This window comes from Anser anser (assembly GCF_964211835.1).
Source record: "Anser anser genome assembly, chromosome: 1".
NCBI lineage: Eukaryota > Metazoa > Chordata > Aves > Anseriformes > Anatidae > Anser > Anser anser.
The window spans coordinates 204,453,309-204,466,823 of NC_139720.1; the positions used below are offsets into that span (position 1 = coordinate 204,453,309).

General features: G+C 37.7%; 1 protein-coding gene across 1 annotated transcript in view; it reads right to left on the reverse strand.

Moving 5' to 3' along the window:
* Nucleotides 1-46: 46 nt before the first annotated feature.
* Nucleotides 47-13,515, reverse strand: part of PCF11 (PCF11 cleavage and polyadenylation factor subunit) — a 22,132-nt gene continuing 8,663 nt past the window's right edge. Inside the window, exons 3-16 of the mRNA XM_083796416.1 lie at nucleotides 13,089-13,277; nucleotides 12,492-12,683; nucleotides 10,547-11,649; nucleotides 10,093-10,282; nucleotides 9,355-9,997; nucleotides 7,826-9,267; nucleotides 6,435-6,522; nucleotides 5,616-5,735; nucleotides 4,948-5,053; nucleotides 4,134-4,317; nucleotides 3,523-3,678; nucleotides 2,416-2,508; nucleotides 1,751-1,786; nucleotides 47-1,144 (exon numbers count right to left, since the gene is read on the reverse strand). Coding sequence (XP_083652542.1) covers nucleotides 935-1,144; nucleotides 1,751-1,786; nucleotides 2,416-2,508; nucleotides 3,523-3,678; nucleotides 4,134-4,317; nucleotides 4,948-5,053; nucleotides 5,616-5,735; nucleotides 6,435-6,522; nucleotides 7,826-9,267; nucleotides 9,355-9,997; nucleotides 10,093-10,282; nucleotides 10,547-11,649; nucleotides 12,492-12,683; nucleotides 13,089-13,277 — 4,752 coding nt within the window. The 3' untranslated portion in view covers nucleotides 47-934. The remainder of the gene's footprint in view (nucleotides 1,145-1,750; nucleotides 1,787-2,415; nucleotides 2,509-3,522; nucleotides 3,679-4,133; nucleotides 4,318-4,947; nucleotides 5,054-5,615; nucleotides 5,736-6,434; nucleotides 6,523-7,825; nucleotides 9,268-9,354; nucleotides 9,998-10,092; nucleotides 10,283-10,546; nucleotides 11,650-12,491; nucleotides 12,684-13,088; nucleotides 13,278-13,515) is intronic.

Below are 13,515 nucleotides of genomic sequence, written 5' to 3' on the forward strand. Positions count from 1 at the left end.
CCAGCCACACAAACCCATTACTGAAAGGAAGAGATTTACACAAATATATGCTTAATTTTATTTATTACATTTAAGAAATATTAACATCTCAGGATATCTGGTTTACCATCTAAGTCCAGTCATAAGCAACAAAAAAAAATGTTAACCATTTTTCAAATGAGCATTCTTACATTCGTTTCCCCCTGTAATGTAAAGAAAAGTTTGTTCAGCTGTATTAAATTCTTATGTGTGACTAACGGAAAAAAAAAATCATTAAAATGTCTCAGCTACCAGGCATCCTGGTTTGTTAATTGTTTGTTGGCACTTGTGTTCACAATCAAGCACTCTGGTTCCTTTGTTAAATTTTCCCCTTCTACCCAGAACTGTCTTTTTGGTTATTTTTTAATTTTATTTTTAATATCTGGATATGTAAGTTTGTTCAGGTAAGTTTAAAAAGAAAAATCTAGGGTTGTGTCTTGAGAAGTTCCTGCATCGCTTCCCTTGATAACCCACCTATGAGATAATTGAAGGAAGTTACTTGCTTTCATTTTTCTGAATCTTATTCAGCAAGAGGTCTAAAACAAAGGTCTTTTTAATTCCATTTAAACTGAAAAAAGTACAGAAACACTGTCTTCATTTGATGGTGTGCATAAACATTACACTCCATATATAGCAAAAATATCTTTTATTTATAATTTACATTTCCACAAGTGAAAATTGTACATTTTTACATATACAATTTCATTCCATTAAATTTTCACGCATCTACAGAACTTTCACACAATGACACCTGAAACTGTGCAGGCAGTAAGAAATTCAAATACAAAAATGTATTTATTAACCAAACAGTAGCTAAGGCCCTGCCTCAGCTGAATGTTTTTATTTCATATAAAAAGTATTTGCCTTCCAGAGATAACACAGCAGCTTTTCTGTAAAAAAACATACCTTAGTTTATTTAAATAGACTCATCAGGTTCTGTTTTAATATCTGTAGATGCAGGTGTGCTCTCTTCTGCACAGGCAGTAGGGGTGTCATCAGGTTCTTCTTTGACTTTAGGCGAGTCACAGGACTCTTGTGTTTCTTGTTTAACAATGTTCAACATAATATTTAGAGGATTTTCTACAGGAGTCTTGCTGGGAGATGGTGTGCAATCAAATGATGATGTCTGCAAAACAAACGTTAACATAGCATTACCACATCATTAAAATAGCCACTTTTAAATCCTTTTCCCTTTTAGTCTTTCCTGAAATGCAAACATGTTGACAGTAAAGCACTCAAAATCCAAAATTTTACTTTATCAAGATTCGTATAAAGCAAGTTTACTATTTAATAGCGTTACTTTTTCACAATTACTTTGAAAATGTGTCATCCACGTAGCAATGAAATGCTTAACACATTACCATAAAATATTCCCATCTCTCCACAAATGAACTGTACTCCCAAATCATTAAAAATTTAACACACACTATAACACCCACTTACTCCTTTTTTGCAAATTCCTAAGACTATGCATGTTACTCAATAAATTCAAGATGTGTTTTCAAATAATGTTTTTGCTTTAGTCATGTACGACACACAACCTGTTATGATACATCACTATGAAAAATGTATCTTAGCAACTTCTGTATTACAAACTTGCCGTGCCCAGGGCCTTTGAATCTTTGTCTGGTCAAATGCAATAGAAAGATGGATTTTGAAGACATCTGCTCCCTGTAAAGTCAATGAACAAACTGAAAGCAAAATGCTTCAAAAATAAGAAGGATTCACTTACGTTTTGGTAGTCTTCATAACAAGATGGATGGTAAATCTGGAAAAGAAGAATTATACACTTAAATACATAAGACTATAGTAGGTGCACAGGTCATGAACAGAACAGTAAATTATGTATCCTACAATTCCTCTAGAACAACAACGTTACAAAGTAGGCAAAGTATGGTGTCAAATGTAACTAGGCAACTATCTTTAGGAAAAGTTATCAGACAAAAAGCCTGGTAAGTATAGGAAATCATATGTGGATAGCTATATATAGAAAGAACTGAACGAATATCTACACCATATATATAAACATTTGCACAATCACAGAATGGTTGAGGTTGGAAGGGACCTCTGGGTCCATCTGGTCCAACCCCTCTGGCAGAGGGCAAGGATCACCTTCATTTTTCTTTTAGCAGAGCAGTATATGAAGGAAGCATAGCGAGCCTATACTAACAGTACCAGGACTTCAAGCATTTCCAAAGGTTGAGGTATTTATGTACTTGAAAGTCAGGAAAACTATCAGGGGAATCCTTCAGGAGAGACAGATCACAATGCTGTCTCACTTTCTAGCTATAAATCTTCAGCTGAGTTTTGTTGTTGCTTTTAACTAGGATGTGGGGAGCACAGGCTGGTTTTTGTTTAAAATATCAACAAGTATCACATGTAATAAAATCAGATTACCTTTTCATCTACTCGTATAGCATTCTTTAGGTGCCACTCTTCCTCTTCCTCGTCCCAATATTGTTCAAATTGCTCTTGGCAAATTTCACAGCTCTGAAAAGTTTTTCAAGTAACAGATATATGATGTTATTGAAATAAAACACATGAATTTCAGGAACTTCACATTTAACAGCTAAATAATGCTCTTTTAAATTAAGATAACTATAGTAGACTAAAAGATGGTTTTTCCTCTACATTTCAAAAGTTTAGAAAATATCGATAAAAACTGAGTACAGTTTGTAAATTTAGCAACAATCATCTGACCTTGAATGTTGTTGTCATTTGAGAAAGGCAAGCTTTGCCCATTCAACTAGAAACTCTCTACAAAACACTTTAACAATCTAATGCTGTGTTACTCCCAGGTAACACAATCCAGTACAGGGATTTAGGTAAAACAATCCAGTATGGAGATTTTTTTTTTATGGCATCATCTTCACTTTTCCCCATAACTCAACTTTTGAGTTTCAAGTTAAGAGGGAGAACTCTTACATGAAGTATTAACACCTTTAATACTTCTGTGTAAAATACATAAGTCAACTCCGAGAACAAGCACAAGTACCTTTTAAAACAAAGGCCTTTTAAAAATTAAAGCAAAGGCCTATATGACTCACTAGCTAGTTTCTTATAGGTTTACCATATAAAAACATTTAATTACTTAACTATCTTGTCTACCTAAATACAAACCTGCTGGTTGTTTAAGTCAGAAGATTCAGATAGTTCTTTGTCCTAACACCTAATGTCCTAATGCCTACCTTCTAATGAAAAAAATGTGTAAATATAGCAAAAATCCAGTAAAAAACATTGTTTGAATCACAAAGGATCGTTTCCAACTCACTCAAATTACTCCCCCCTATGGAAGCATTCAGTAAATTGACATGCTTTCCCCATTTCGATTTCACTAAAAAGACTGCATGCCAATAGGCACGTAAGTTTTTGTACTACTGGTTATTAATGCTATCTGCCACACACACAAATGCAACACCTATGAAGTGACTGCACACTGATCCAAAACCAAGACTTCAGTCTACTTTATTGCCCATAGGGTAATACAGACAAGCTGAAACTTACTTCAACTGCTCCAGCTGGTCCAGCAGGGACACTCTGAAACTCTTTCTCTTTTGCAGCTTCTTGTGTCTTGAGCACAACTTCTTCATGGGCTTTTTCAAAAAATTGGCTTTTTGCACGTTCCTCTAGATCAGCTATTTCTTCAAATTCGATCCAATCCTAAGGAAAAGTTTTCATTCACACTCAGACACTTAAGAATAGTCAGAAATATTTAAAACAGAATTAAGGGAAAGAAAAGAAAAATGACATCCCAGAAGTACCTTATTTAGAACATATTACTTCATTGAAACTGAAATGTTTCTCGCATGCAGCAGAGTGCATGTTTTCCAACAATGCTACACTACTCAGAAAACCTTTTCCTTCTATTTCTATTCCATTCTCAGTGCAACCAAAGCAGTACCAACAGCTTCCAGCTGCTTATTGTTCATCATATAATTGCCTTTTGTGTTCTGACAGGCATTTATAAAAACTGCTTGAAATACCAAATACAACATTGTTTACCATAGGAAAAATCCTGTGAGAATGTAATTTCAACTGCAATCCTAAAGTACATACATAAAATATAACACTGAATCCAGCCTTTAATGTATTAAGACACATGCTGCATAACTTACCGTTAAACTGTAGTACCACCTTCTGTGCGTAATTTTTCTGCTAACGTCTTTTTCTGTGCGGTTCTGGCGATAATGCCAATCTAAATGATCGGCATAAACATCTGTCTGTGAAGTAGTAAATCTCATTCCACACGAGTAACACTGAATTCCAGTGTATAGTCGATTAATAACACTATCATAACGCCTACAAAAAGGGGAAAAAAAGTTAACATCTTTATGAAAAGAAACAGGAAGTTTATCAGGAAGTTGATTTGCAGAACTGCACAAGCAGAAGAAAAGCATGAATCTACTGTAAGGTTAAGGCATGCAACATAGTTAATTATTCCTGATTTTCATAACAGTCATTTGAAAACATCTGAATAGGCTCATATGAACTATCCATAAGAAACTCGGTACTGTTAGTAGTGTCATACCTACTAACTTCATCACCTAATAGCACACAAAATGGTAACACTAGCATTTGGCTCAGCTTTGCAAACTACCACAAAGGTAGCAAACTTAGGAGTAACAAAGTAACACTGACTTCATTTTGTATCACAGCCTTGCTGCTTAAATGACAACATCCCAATGTGGATAAAGGGAAGTTTTCTGTCATTCATTTTCCCTCTTTTTCCTTCCTGAAGTTCTCCAAGACTAACAACAATCAAGAACTGCACATCCTTAGTCATGAAGTAACAATCAAAAATTGCAGGTCCTCTTAGTCAAAAAGTGGCATAACATCTTTTAAAAGCTCTCAACTGTCTTGGATTCCACTATTTATATACTTCCATGCCATTATTCTTACTGCAGTGTAAGCTCATGCTACTATACTCACTGTCTGAGTTCTTCAACTGTAAAATTCGTGAGGTCTGGGACATCTTGATCACTCTGGTCATCCTCCTCCTCTTCAGCAGCTGGCTGGGCTGATGTTTCGTTCACTTCTAAAAAGAATAAAGGCAAGTGCATCAAAATTTCAGTACATTTTAAGAAAGAAGTAAGGTGCTGATGAACCTTCTTTTTGTTTTATCTGAATATTAATAAATACGATCTGAGTATGCTAAGTTGGAAGTGCATAATAATAGCTGAGTCAGTCTCATATTGTAACATCATTAAAAAAGCACAGAACACAGTACACTACTACTCATTTCCATTTAGGAAAACAGTATTTCAGCTAAGCTTTCAACATTAAATTTCAATATTCAGATGAAAGTATTTCAGAAACTGACAAGAATCTGATTATAATCAAGAACAAGTTACTGAGGCAGGGCACCAAAACCACAACTGGCTGCTCTAAATAGCTTAAGCATACACATCAAGTAATACAAGTAATATACATTTTAAAAAGTTAGTAATTCACTTTCGCATGCACCAAATCCTTTCCCACAAAGCTCAGTTCAAGAAAAAAAAAAAGAGGATGCAAGAACTCACAGGAAGTTCTCACACTTAGCTTTACAATTCAGCTATGTATAACCCACGTAGTTAGAACATAATGGATCTACATACGTGCTGAAGTGGAATCCGTTTTTGACAGTTTGAGAATTCCTGTTGACAACAGCTTAGCAAACAATTCATTGACATCAAGCTGGCCAAGGTGGTTATCAGGATATGAATGTGGAAGGCCTCCTAGAGAAAAACATCAACATTCAATGATAACGATCAAGAATTTACTTCAACTTCTATCAGCACATTTGACAGCACACTATTCCTTCTGTCTCCTGTTACTTCCGTTTTTTTATTTCAAACTATTTATCCACTGTTTGCTTTATATCTAGTTTTTTGACTTACTTCTTCCCTTTCAACAACTTCCTTTGTAACGTAAGTTTTTTGAAGTGCTCTCTATGCTCTCAGCCTTGTAAAGAGACTTCTACTGGATACTGCTTGTTGAAACACAGTATTTTCTCATTTTATCCTTAAATATTTCACCAGGACCAACATACTTCAATTATTTATGACTTGTTGCAAGATTTTTACTAACCAATTCATACACTCAGAATGTTTATACAGCCTGGCAAATGCAAGCCAGACCTACAAACTGGTACCTTTCTGCCATCAAAAAAGCAGACCAAAATCTTGTTCTGCTTTGTTTTAGCACAACTACATACCAAAGCCATGTGGTTAATGAAAAACTAATGAAAGCCTTCACTGTTTGAGGGAAACCCCTAACAAGATTACTCCAAAAACAACATCTACTGCCACCTCACTGGGGTTTCCTTTAGTCCACACAGGCCTAGTACACCACCACAATACAGAAAGCTAATTTTGTGTGTCCACTAGCAAACAGAACAGTCTGAAAGAAACAAAAGGAAGTTAACTGTTTGGTACCTGCAGGGTTCTGAACAAAGCTTCCAGGATTTGGCAAATACTGTTGACCTTGTCCATAAGGTCCTGGCTGAGCAGACATGAGCGAAACCTGTAAAAGTAAACATTTAAGCATTCTTTGCATTGTAATTTATTTTTTTTTTAAAGCAATGATAATTTCTACAAATTTCTCGATAACATTATAAATATTAAAATCCTCCCATTAGTGAACTATGTTAATTTGGTATTGAAGGGTCCACAAATGGCTAAGTAACCTTTCCATTGTTTTCATGTCCCATCAGAAAAATAAAAATCAGAAAATTTATTCATTTTTCCTAATATTTAAATGAAAGAAAAAAACACCTTCTCTTCTTTCTGCTTATCCAGCCTTTAAACATGTTTTCCAAGCCCAGTAATTCAAGTTGATCCTTTTCACCAAAACAGAGCTCATCAGAAAAGTTAAACTGGTAAACATCTATCAACAAAGGGCACTATTATTTTTTCTATAATTGAAATAGTATCCACTGTATGAAATGCATTCTGAAGATTGCAGCAACCCAGCTGCAGCAAACTACATACATGAAAATATTTTTAGAGTGAGATTGTAATTTTTTTCTCAAATTGCTTTCTGGATTTACTAAAAAAAGGTTTACATTGATTAAAATTTGATCCTGTTTGAGGTTAGCAGGACACATCACCTGCTTTTGCTCAATCAGTTAACTCTTCATGTTCAGTTATACCCCAAATGAAAAACGCTCTCTAAAATCTGCAATCTACTGGAAGAAATGTTATCATTTTGATTGATGTATAGTTATTTTCTCCTTTTGAAGAAAGCATTACCAACTGGCAATGGCAAAGACAACTAAACTCAAAGCACGCCGATGCCAAGATAATTTTCCAAAAACTGTATTTAACAATGTCTGCATCTTTCTCAGTTCCCCCAAATTATGGGTGTCTGTTACTACTGTCTTGTCACCTGTACTAAAATCTCCAAAAAGACAATAAGATTATTTCTGGTCCATTCTAATTCTATATCTCTTTAGAAAAATTAATCATTTATATTCACTTATATCTTCAGTCATGATTTATAGAGCTGGCCCTATTCAAGTTTAGTGAAAATGCCAGGCTTTCAACTACCTAATTTGTTTTCAAACTAAAAATGCTAATTTCAGTTATACTCTCACCTACAAAATGATTAGATCTGTTAATTTCTTTTTTAAAAAATCTTAAAATAACAGTGCATGCCCTTCTTGAATCATCCAGACGCTACGTGATATGGATGACATTTTAAGTCTGAAACCGTCTCCCAGTGCACCAGCTCTTCAAAAAAATTATGTTTTTAGAGAAAGTAAAACTGCTAATTGTCTACACAAAAATACTTCTGCAAGCAAACTATTTACAGCAATAATTCTTACCTGATTACTTCCCACTGCCATACTATTGAAGTTTCCATATTGAGGACCCTGAAGATTTTTTTCATCAAAATAATGTCCAGATGCTCTCAATGAAAAATTCTGTGCTCCTGGGCCAGCTGGCCCATTGAAATTTGGTCCTGGCGAGCCATCAAATATGTCAGGCCTCTGGAATTGCATCCCATGAGATGGTCCATTGTAGCCCTGGCTGGGATGATCAACAAACGGACCACCTTGTCCGTATGGCGACATTTCTAATCTTGAGGCAGGATGGTTAGCTACATTTTCGAACCTTGCACCTTGAAGGCCAAGGGGCAGGTCAAACCTTGATGCTGGCTGGTGAGGACCATCAAATCTTTGAGGTATGGCTGTATCAAATCGTGGCTGTCCCTGCTGGCCAGGTGCCCTTTCAAATCTTGGGCCAGGCTGTCCGTGAATTCCATCAAATCTTTGCAAAAGAGATAGCTGTCCGGGCTGACCATCGAATCCAGCATGACAGCCATCGAATCTTGGACCCGTCCGTCCCAGAGGACCATCAAATCTAAGTCCACCAGCTCCCTGGTGTACTGGTCCGTCAATCAACCTAGGACCTACACCTGGTGGTCCATGTGGCCCCTCAAATCTGAGCCCGCCCCCTGATGGTCCATGTGGCCCCATAGGCTGCCCATGTGGCCCCTCAAATCTGAGGCCACCTCCAGGTTGACCATGGGGCCCCAATGGCTGTAAATGTGGCCCCTCAAACCTGAGACCACCCCCTGGTTGACCATGAGGCCCCAAGGGCTGACCGTGGGGTCCCTCAAACCTGAGACCACCCCCAGGTTGACCTCGAGGCCCCAGAGGTTGACCATGAGGCCCCTCAAACCTGAGACCACCTGAAGGCTGACCACGGGGTCCGTCAAACCTGAGACCAACTCCAGGTCCTTCAAATCTAGGACCACCTACAGGCTGGCCTGCAGGCCCCTCAAAGCGCAAAGGCCCAAGAGGTCCCTCAAACCTCAGTGGACCTCCTCCTCCAACCTGTCCTGGGGGTCCTTCAAATCTGAGAGCCCCTGCCAGCTGCCCTGGCGGCCCTTCAAATCTTAGGGCTCCCGCTCCCCCTGCCCCCGCCAGTGGTCCATCGAACTGTGATGCACCCGCTCCGACCAACGGCCCCTCAAATCTCAGAGCAGCCTGTCCAGGCGGCCCATCGATTCGAGAATTTGAACCAGCAGCAGGACCATCAACAAAAGGACTTCCTGGTCCATCTACTCCAACCCTTGCAGCAGGTTGTCTAGGTGAGCCATCAAATAGAGGTCTGTCTTCCATTAGTGCACTTATTCTCTGCTTGGCTTCAATGCCTCCAAATCTCGATCCTGGACTTTCTGGAAATGGTGCTTTCTCCGGATCCTCATACCTAGCTCTTTTGAAACGCTCACTGAATGGTGATCTTGGTTCCTCTCGAACACCTGAAAAAAAAATAAAAGCAACATATAACCACCCACCAAAGCGTTGCAATTATTTAACATCTGTAAAATAAGGCAAAAAAAATGTACCAGCTTGCCCGAGAAGCTGTCTTTCTTCACGATTATCAAATCTGCAGATTGCATCACCATCTATTTTCTGGAACTCCGGTGTGCCTTTTCCCTGTTGCCTGAGAGCATCTCTAAATTCCTCTGATTCTCCCCAGCTGTCATAAGGATCGAAGGTTTTAGAACCTCTTGCTCCTTTGGTAGCATTTTGTTCCTCCAGTCTCCGTCGACTCTCAAGCGGTGAAAGGTTATCAGGAAAAGGTCTCTTAGTGCCACTTACAGGAGAATGCCTCCTAGATCTTTCTCCAAATGGCTCTTTTCTGTCAAACTGTACTCCACGCTTCGCTTTTGCTTGCTCACATTCTATTCCAGAAAGCAACGCATCGGGTAGATGATAATCCAAAATATCGTCGGGATCCAACAGATCAAGCCTTGATAATGAATGCTGGACTTGGGTTCTTTTTAATTTAGCTTTGTGTTCGTAGTATGTTAATTCTGCATCAGATAGAAGAGGTTTCTTTTTCAAAACACATTTCTCCTCTGTAGGGCTATCCCACACATTACATCTGTGCTTCCCTTCCTGGTACTGGAACAGCTGTCGAATCTGATGAGCTACCATGAGGAATTCATCTTGAGTTATTTCACCAGATGCTAAGCGATCATTGGCCTGGAACATAAAGTTGAAGTTTAGATTTCTAAAAAGAAAAGAAAAGCACACCTACATCCAGGACACTACTACAAAGACAAGCTAATCAGTATTACCTTTTTAAGTAATTCTCTCTTGCTTGCAGATGTCAATTCTTTGGGAATTTGTAAATTGGCATCCACACTTAACCTGTGCTGCTGCTTTGGTGCTCGGGGTGATAAAATTCCTTTAGCAGCAGGCCAGTTTTCCCGGTGTCTTTGGTGAGGAGATTTACCAAGTGCTTGGTGTTCTTCACTCTGCTGCGAGCTGAAAACAGAACGTATTTAAAATATAAATTATTTCTTTATTCAGGACATACCTGTTACACCCTTATTAGAACTGATCATGGCAAAACACAATCATCTTAGAATCTAAGTAGGCATAATTTCTCTATTTAACTACAAATAAGGTAAGAAACTTCATCAACAATTTTTGACAATTTGAACATCTCACGGAATCTGACTACACTGAAGTCAGCAGTAGAATTTCCACTGACTTCAGATATAACCTGTTTAAAAGATGGTAACTTACTTTTTATTTTCTTCCCAACCAGATTTCCACCTCTTGCCTGCTTTGGATCCCTGCCAGTTTTCTGCATTCTCCTTTGGATCGGGAGAAGCTTTTGCAGAATGCTGACTTGCTGTTTCTTGAGGCCTGTCTTCTTGGGCTTTTTTCACTCTCCGTGGATCTCGCACCTCTTGTTTCACATTCCGCTTATTAGAATTCCTTTCATCTCTTGCTGCCTGTGTGGCTTCTTCAACGTGAGACTGCTTAGGACCTATCTGACGCATCTTTCCAATTTTAGGAGTTGACGAAGTGGGAGATAAGCTTCTGAGTCTTCTTTTGGGTGATCTCCTCTCTCTTCTTTTTGGAGAATGTGTAGATGGTGACCGTGACTTAGGAGAGCGTGATCGTGACCGTTTTCTGTTACTTGATCTCCCTTGTTTTCCACCCTGTTTTTCTGATTCTTCTGTAGGTGTGTCTTGTTTTTGAACAACACCATTAATTACTTTATTTCTGCTGCCTACTGGTCTATGTTCACACGTCTTATGTTCCTCTTTTTCTTTTTTCTCTATATTTCTCCTCTTCTCTTTCACCTCATCGCCCTCTGGCTTTTCTTGAAGATGTCTTTTCAGTCTTGGATCCCGTTTACTGATTTCAGATACTTTTGTGCTTTCACTTTCCTGGTTTTTAGTATCTTTAGTATTGGGTAACTTGTTTTTCAAAGGAGATGGTGATTTAGATTTTGCTTCTGACTGATCAAGATCTTTCTTCTGCATTTTTTCACCTGCTTTCAATTTCTCTTGCTTTGTGGAGTTTTGTTTTTCAGCCTGTGATGTTTTGCTTGCCTTGGTATCAGACTGACTGGTTGTGTTTGGTGGAAATTCTTTCCTATGAGATTGATCTTTAGCATGAGAAGAATGTTGAGCCATCCTATTAAGTCGAGGATCCCTATTTACTATTTTGACATCATGAAGTGGAGGACTTGGGGATGGTTTGATTTTTTCAGATTGCACAGAAGTCTGATGAGGTGGTTTAACTGTCATATGAGGTGCCTGAGACACATGTGGCTTGGAAGGTGCTGGAACTGAAGCTATAGTAGATGATCCTTGCTGAACACTAAGAGAAACAGCCTGAAATAGGGGGAAAAAAACAGCATTAACCTGCATGATACAACTCCTACCCAGAGATACTCATGTTCTGACTTGAAAACAAAACTATAAATAGAAAACACTTGTAGTTATATAAGGTTCAGCCATTTAACTGAAAATGACCAATTAATTGCTAATCACAGACATTAAAATAATGCAGCACCTTCAGAAAAGATCAAGTTATAACGCAAAATCAATGCAACATCAATGCTGCAAAATACGTAACCTAAACACGTTCTCATTACAGCATTATTTTTTCTATATATTCGACATATTCATGACAACTAAACTGACAAATATCTGATTTTTATCCCCTACACTTCTAAGATGTTTATTTTCTATCATCAACAGTTAAAACTGGAAGACTTTCTATTATGAATGTAAAACAATACGACTTAACCGCCACCTTCAGATGTTGGCATTAAACCAAACTGACCCTGTGAGGAAACTGCCTTTGTATTGCTAACAATCAGGATTCCTTGTTCTATAAAGAAATGCTACTCTTTTTCAAAGCAAATATATTTGAAAAAGCCTGTCTTGTGGTGAACCACAGGAAGGGGTGCAAAACTAGGATCATAGGCACACATTATTTTGGAGAGAAGTTAGTAACAAAACACAAAAGCTTCTTTTAAACCTGTTTTGAGTGCAATTCTTGCAATTTGTAGGTAGCAAATATTGGTCTAGAACACCAGAACAAGTTGCACTGCTCTAGTCCTAAAAGAGCGACACTTCTCTGACATAATTTACTGCAGTTACCTGTATAGCTAAGGTACTATCCAAAAGTGAGACCCAACTATGGACATTTCATCAACTACCCTACTCACCAGCTGTGCTTTAGTCTGTTCCAGCTCCAGCTCTAATTTTTTTTGCTGAAGTTCTAACAACTGTTTTTGCTTTGCAAGCAATTGCTGCCTTATCAGTTGCTCCTGTGTCAAATTCTTTTGTATTTCAGGAACAGCTGGAGGAGTAGAGGCACCAGAAGTGACAGCAGAGGTAGGTGCAGTAGATTCCTCTGGCTAAAAACAAAGATAAGAACAAAGTTACACATAAAATCTTAATGGAATCAGCTAACTATCTCCTCTAACTGTTATGGTGACCCAACACTGGGACTTTGTTTAACAGTTACAAATTGCATTTCTAATGCAAAATATAAAACATTTTAAAACTTTTGCTCCATTAGAATTTGCCCACTGTGACAGGATTAATATGCTATTTAATATATCAATGTTCAGAAATCTAGGATTCAGTTTTGAAATACAAAAAACAAACCCATCAAATATTCTTAGTTAGGAAATTGCTCTTACCTGTCTACAAAGATCAGATGCTTCATTCTTAATATACTAAATTGTCAAAAAACAGCACACAAACAATGAAAACTACATATGTTACCACGTGTTCATACAGTAGGAATAAAAACTTACCGATTTATTTAAAAACTTAGGATTCACATGGATGCTAGAAGTATTCACATTTGGGGGCAGAGGTTTAATTGGCCAAGCAGGATCTAATGAGTTGACTCTGACATCAAGGGCATATAGTTTCTTCAAAGGAAAAATATCATCCCATGTGGAGCGTAATTTAAATAAACTTTTCCTAGTATTTTCATCCACCTAAAACAATAAAACAATTCTATGGCTTGTTAAGTTAATATAAAACAACTTCTAAAACTTTTCTGTAGAACTTAAAGCTTCATTTGTTTAATATTCTTATCAATTTTATCGTTTTAACACCATGAACTGGCTATACAGAACTTATAAGCAAAGCAGACTTTTACATCTACACCAACAGAATCAGTAACAGAAACTCAGATGTGGAATTGTCATTTCAAGGCCATTTGAAGGTTTTATT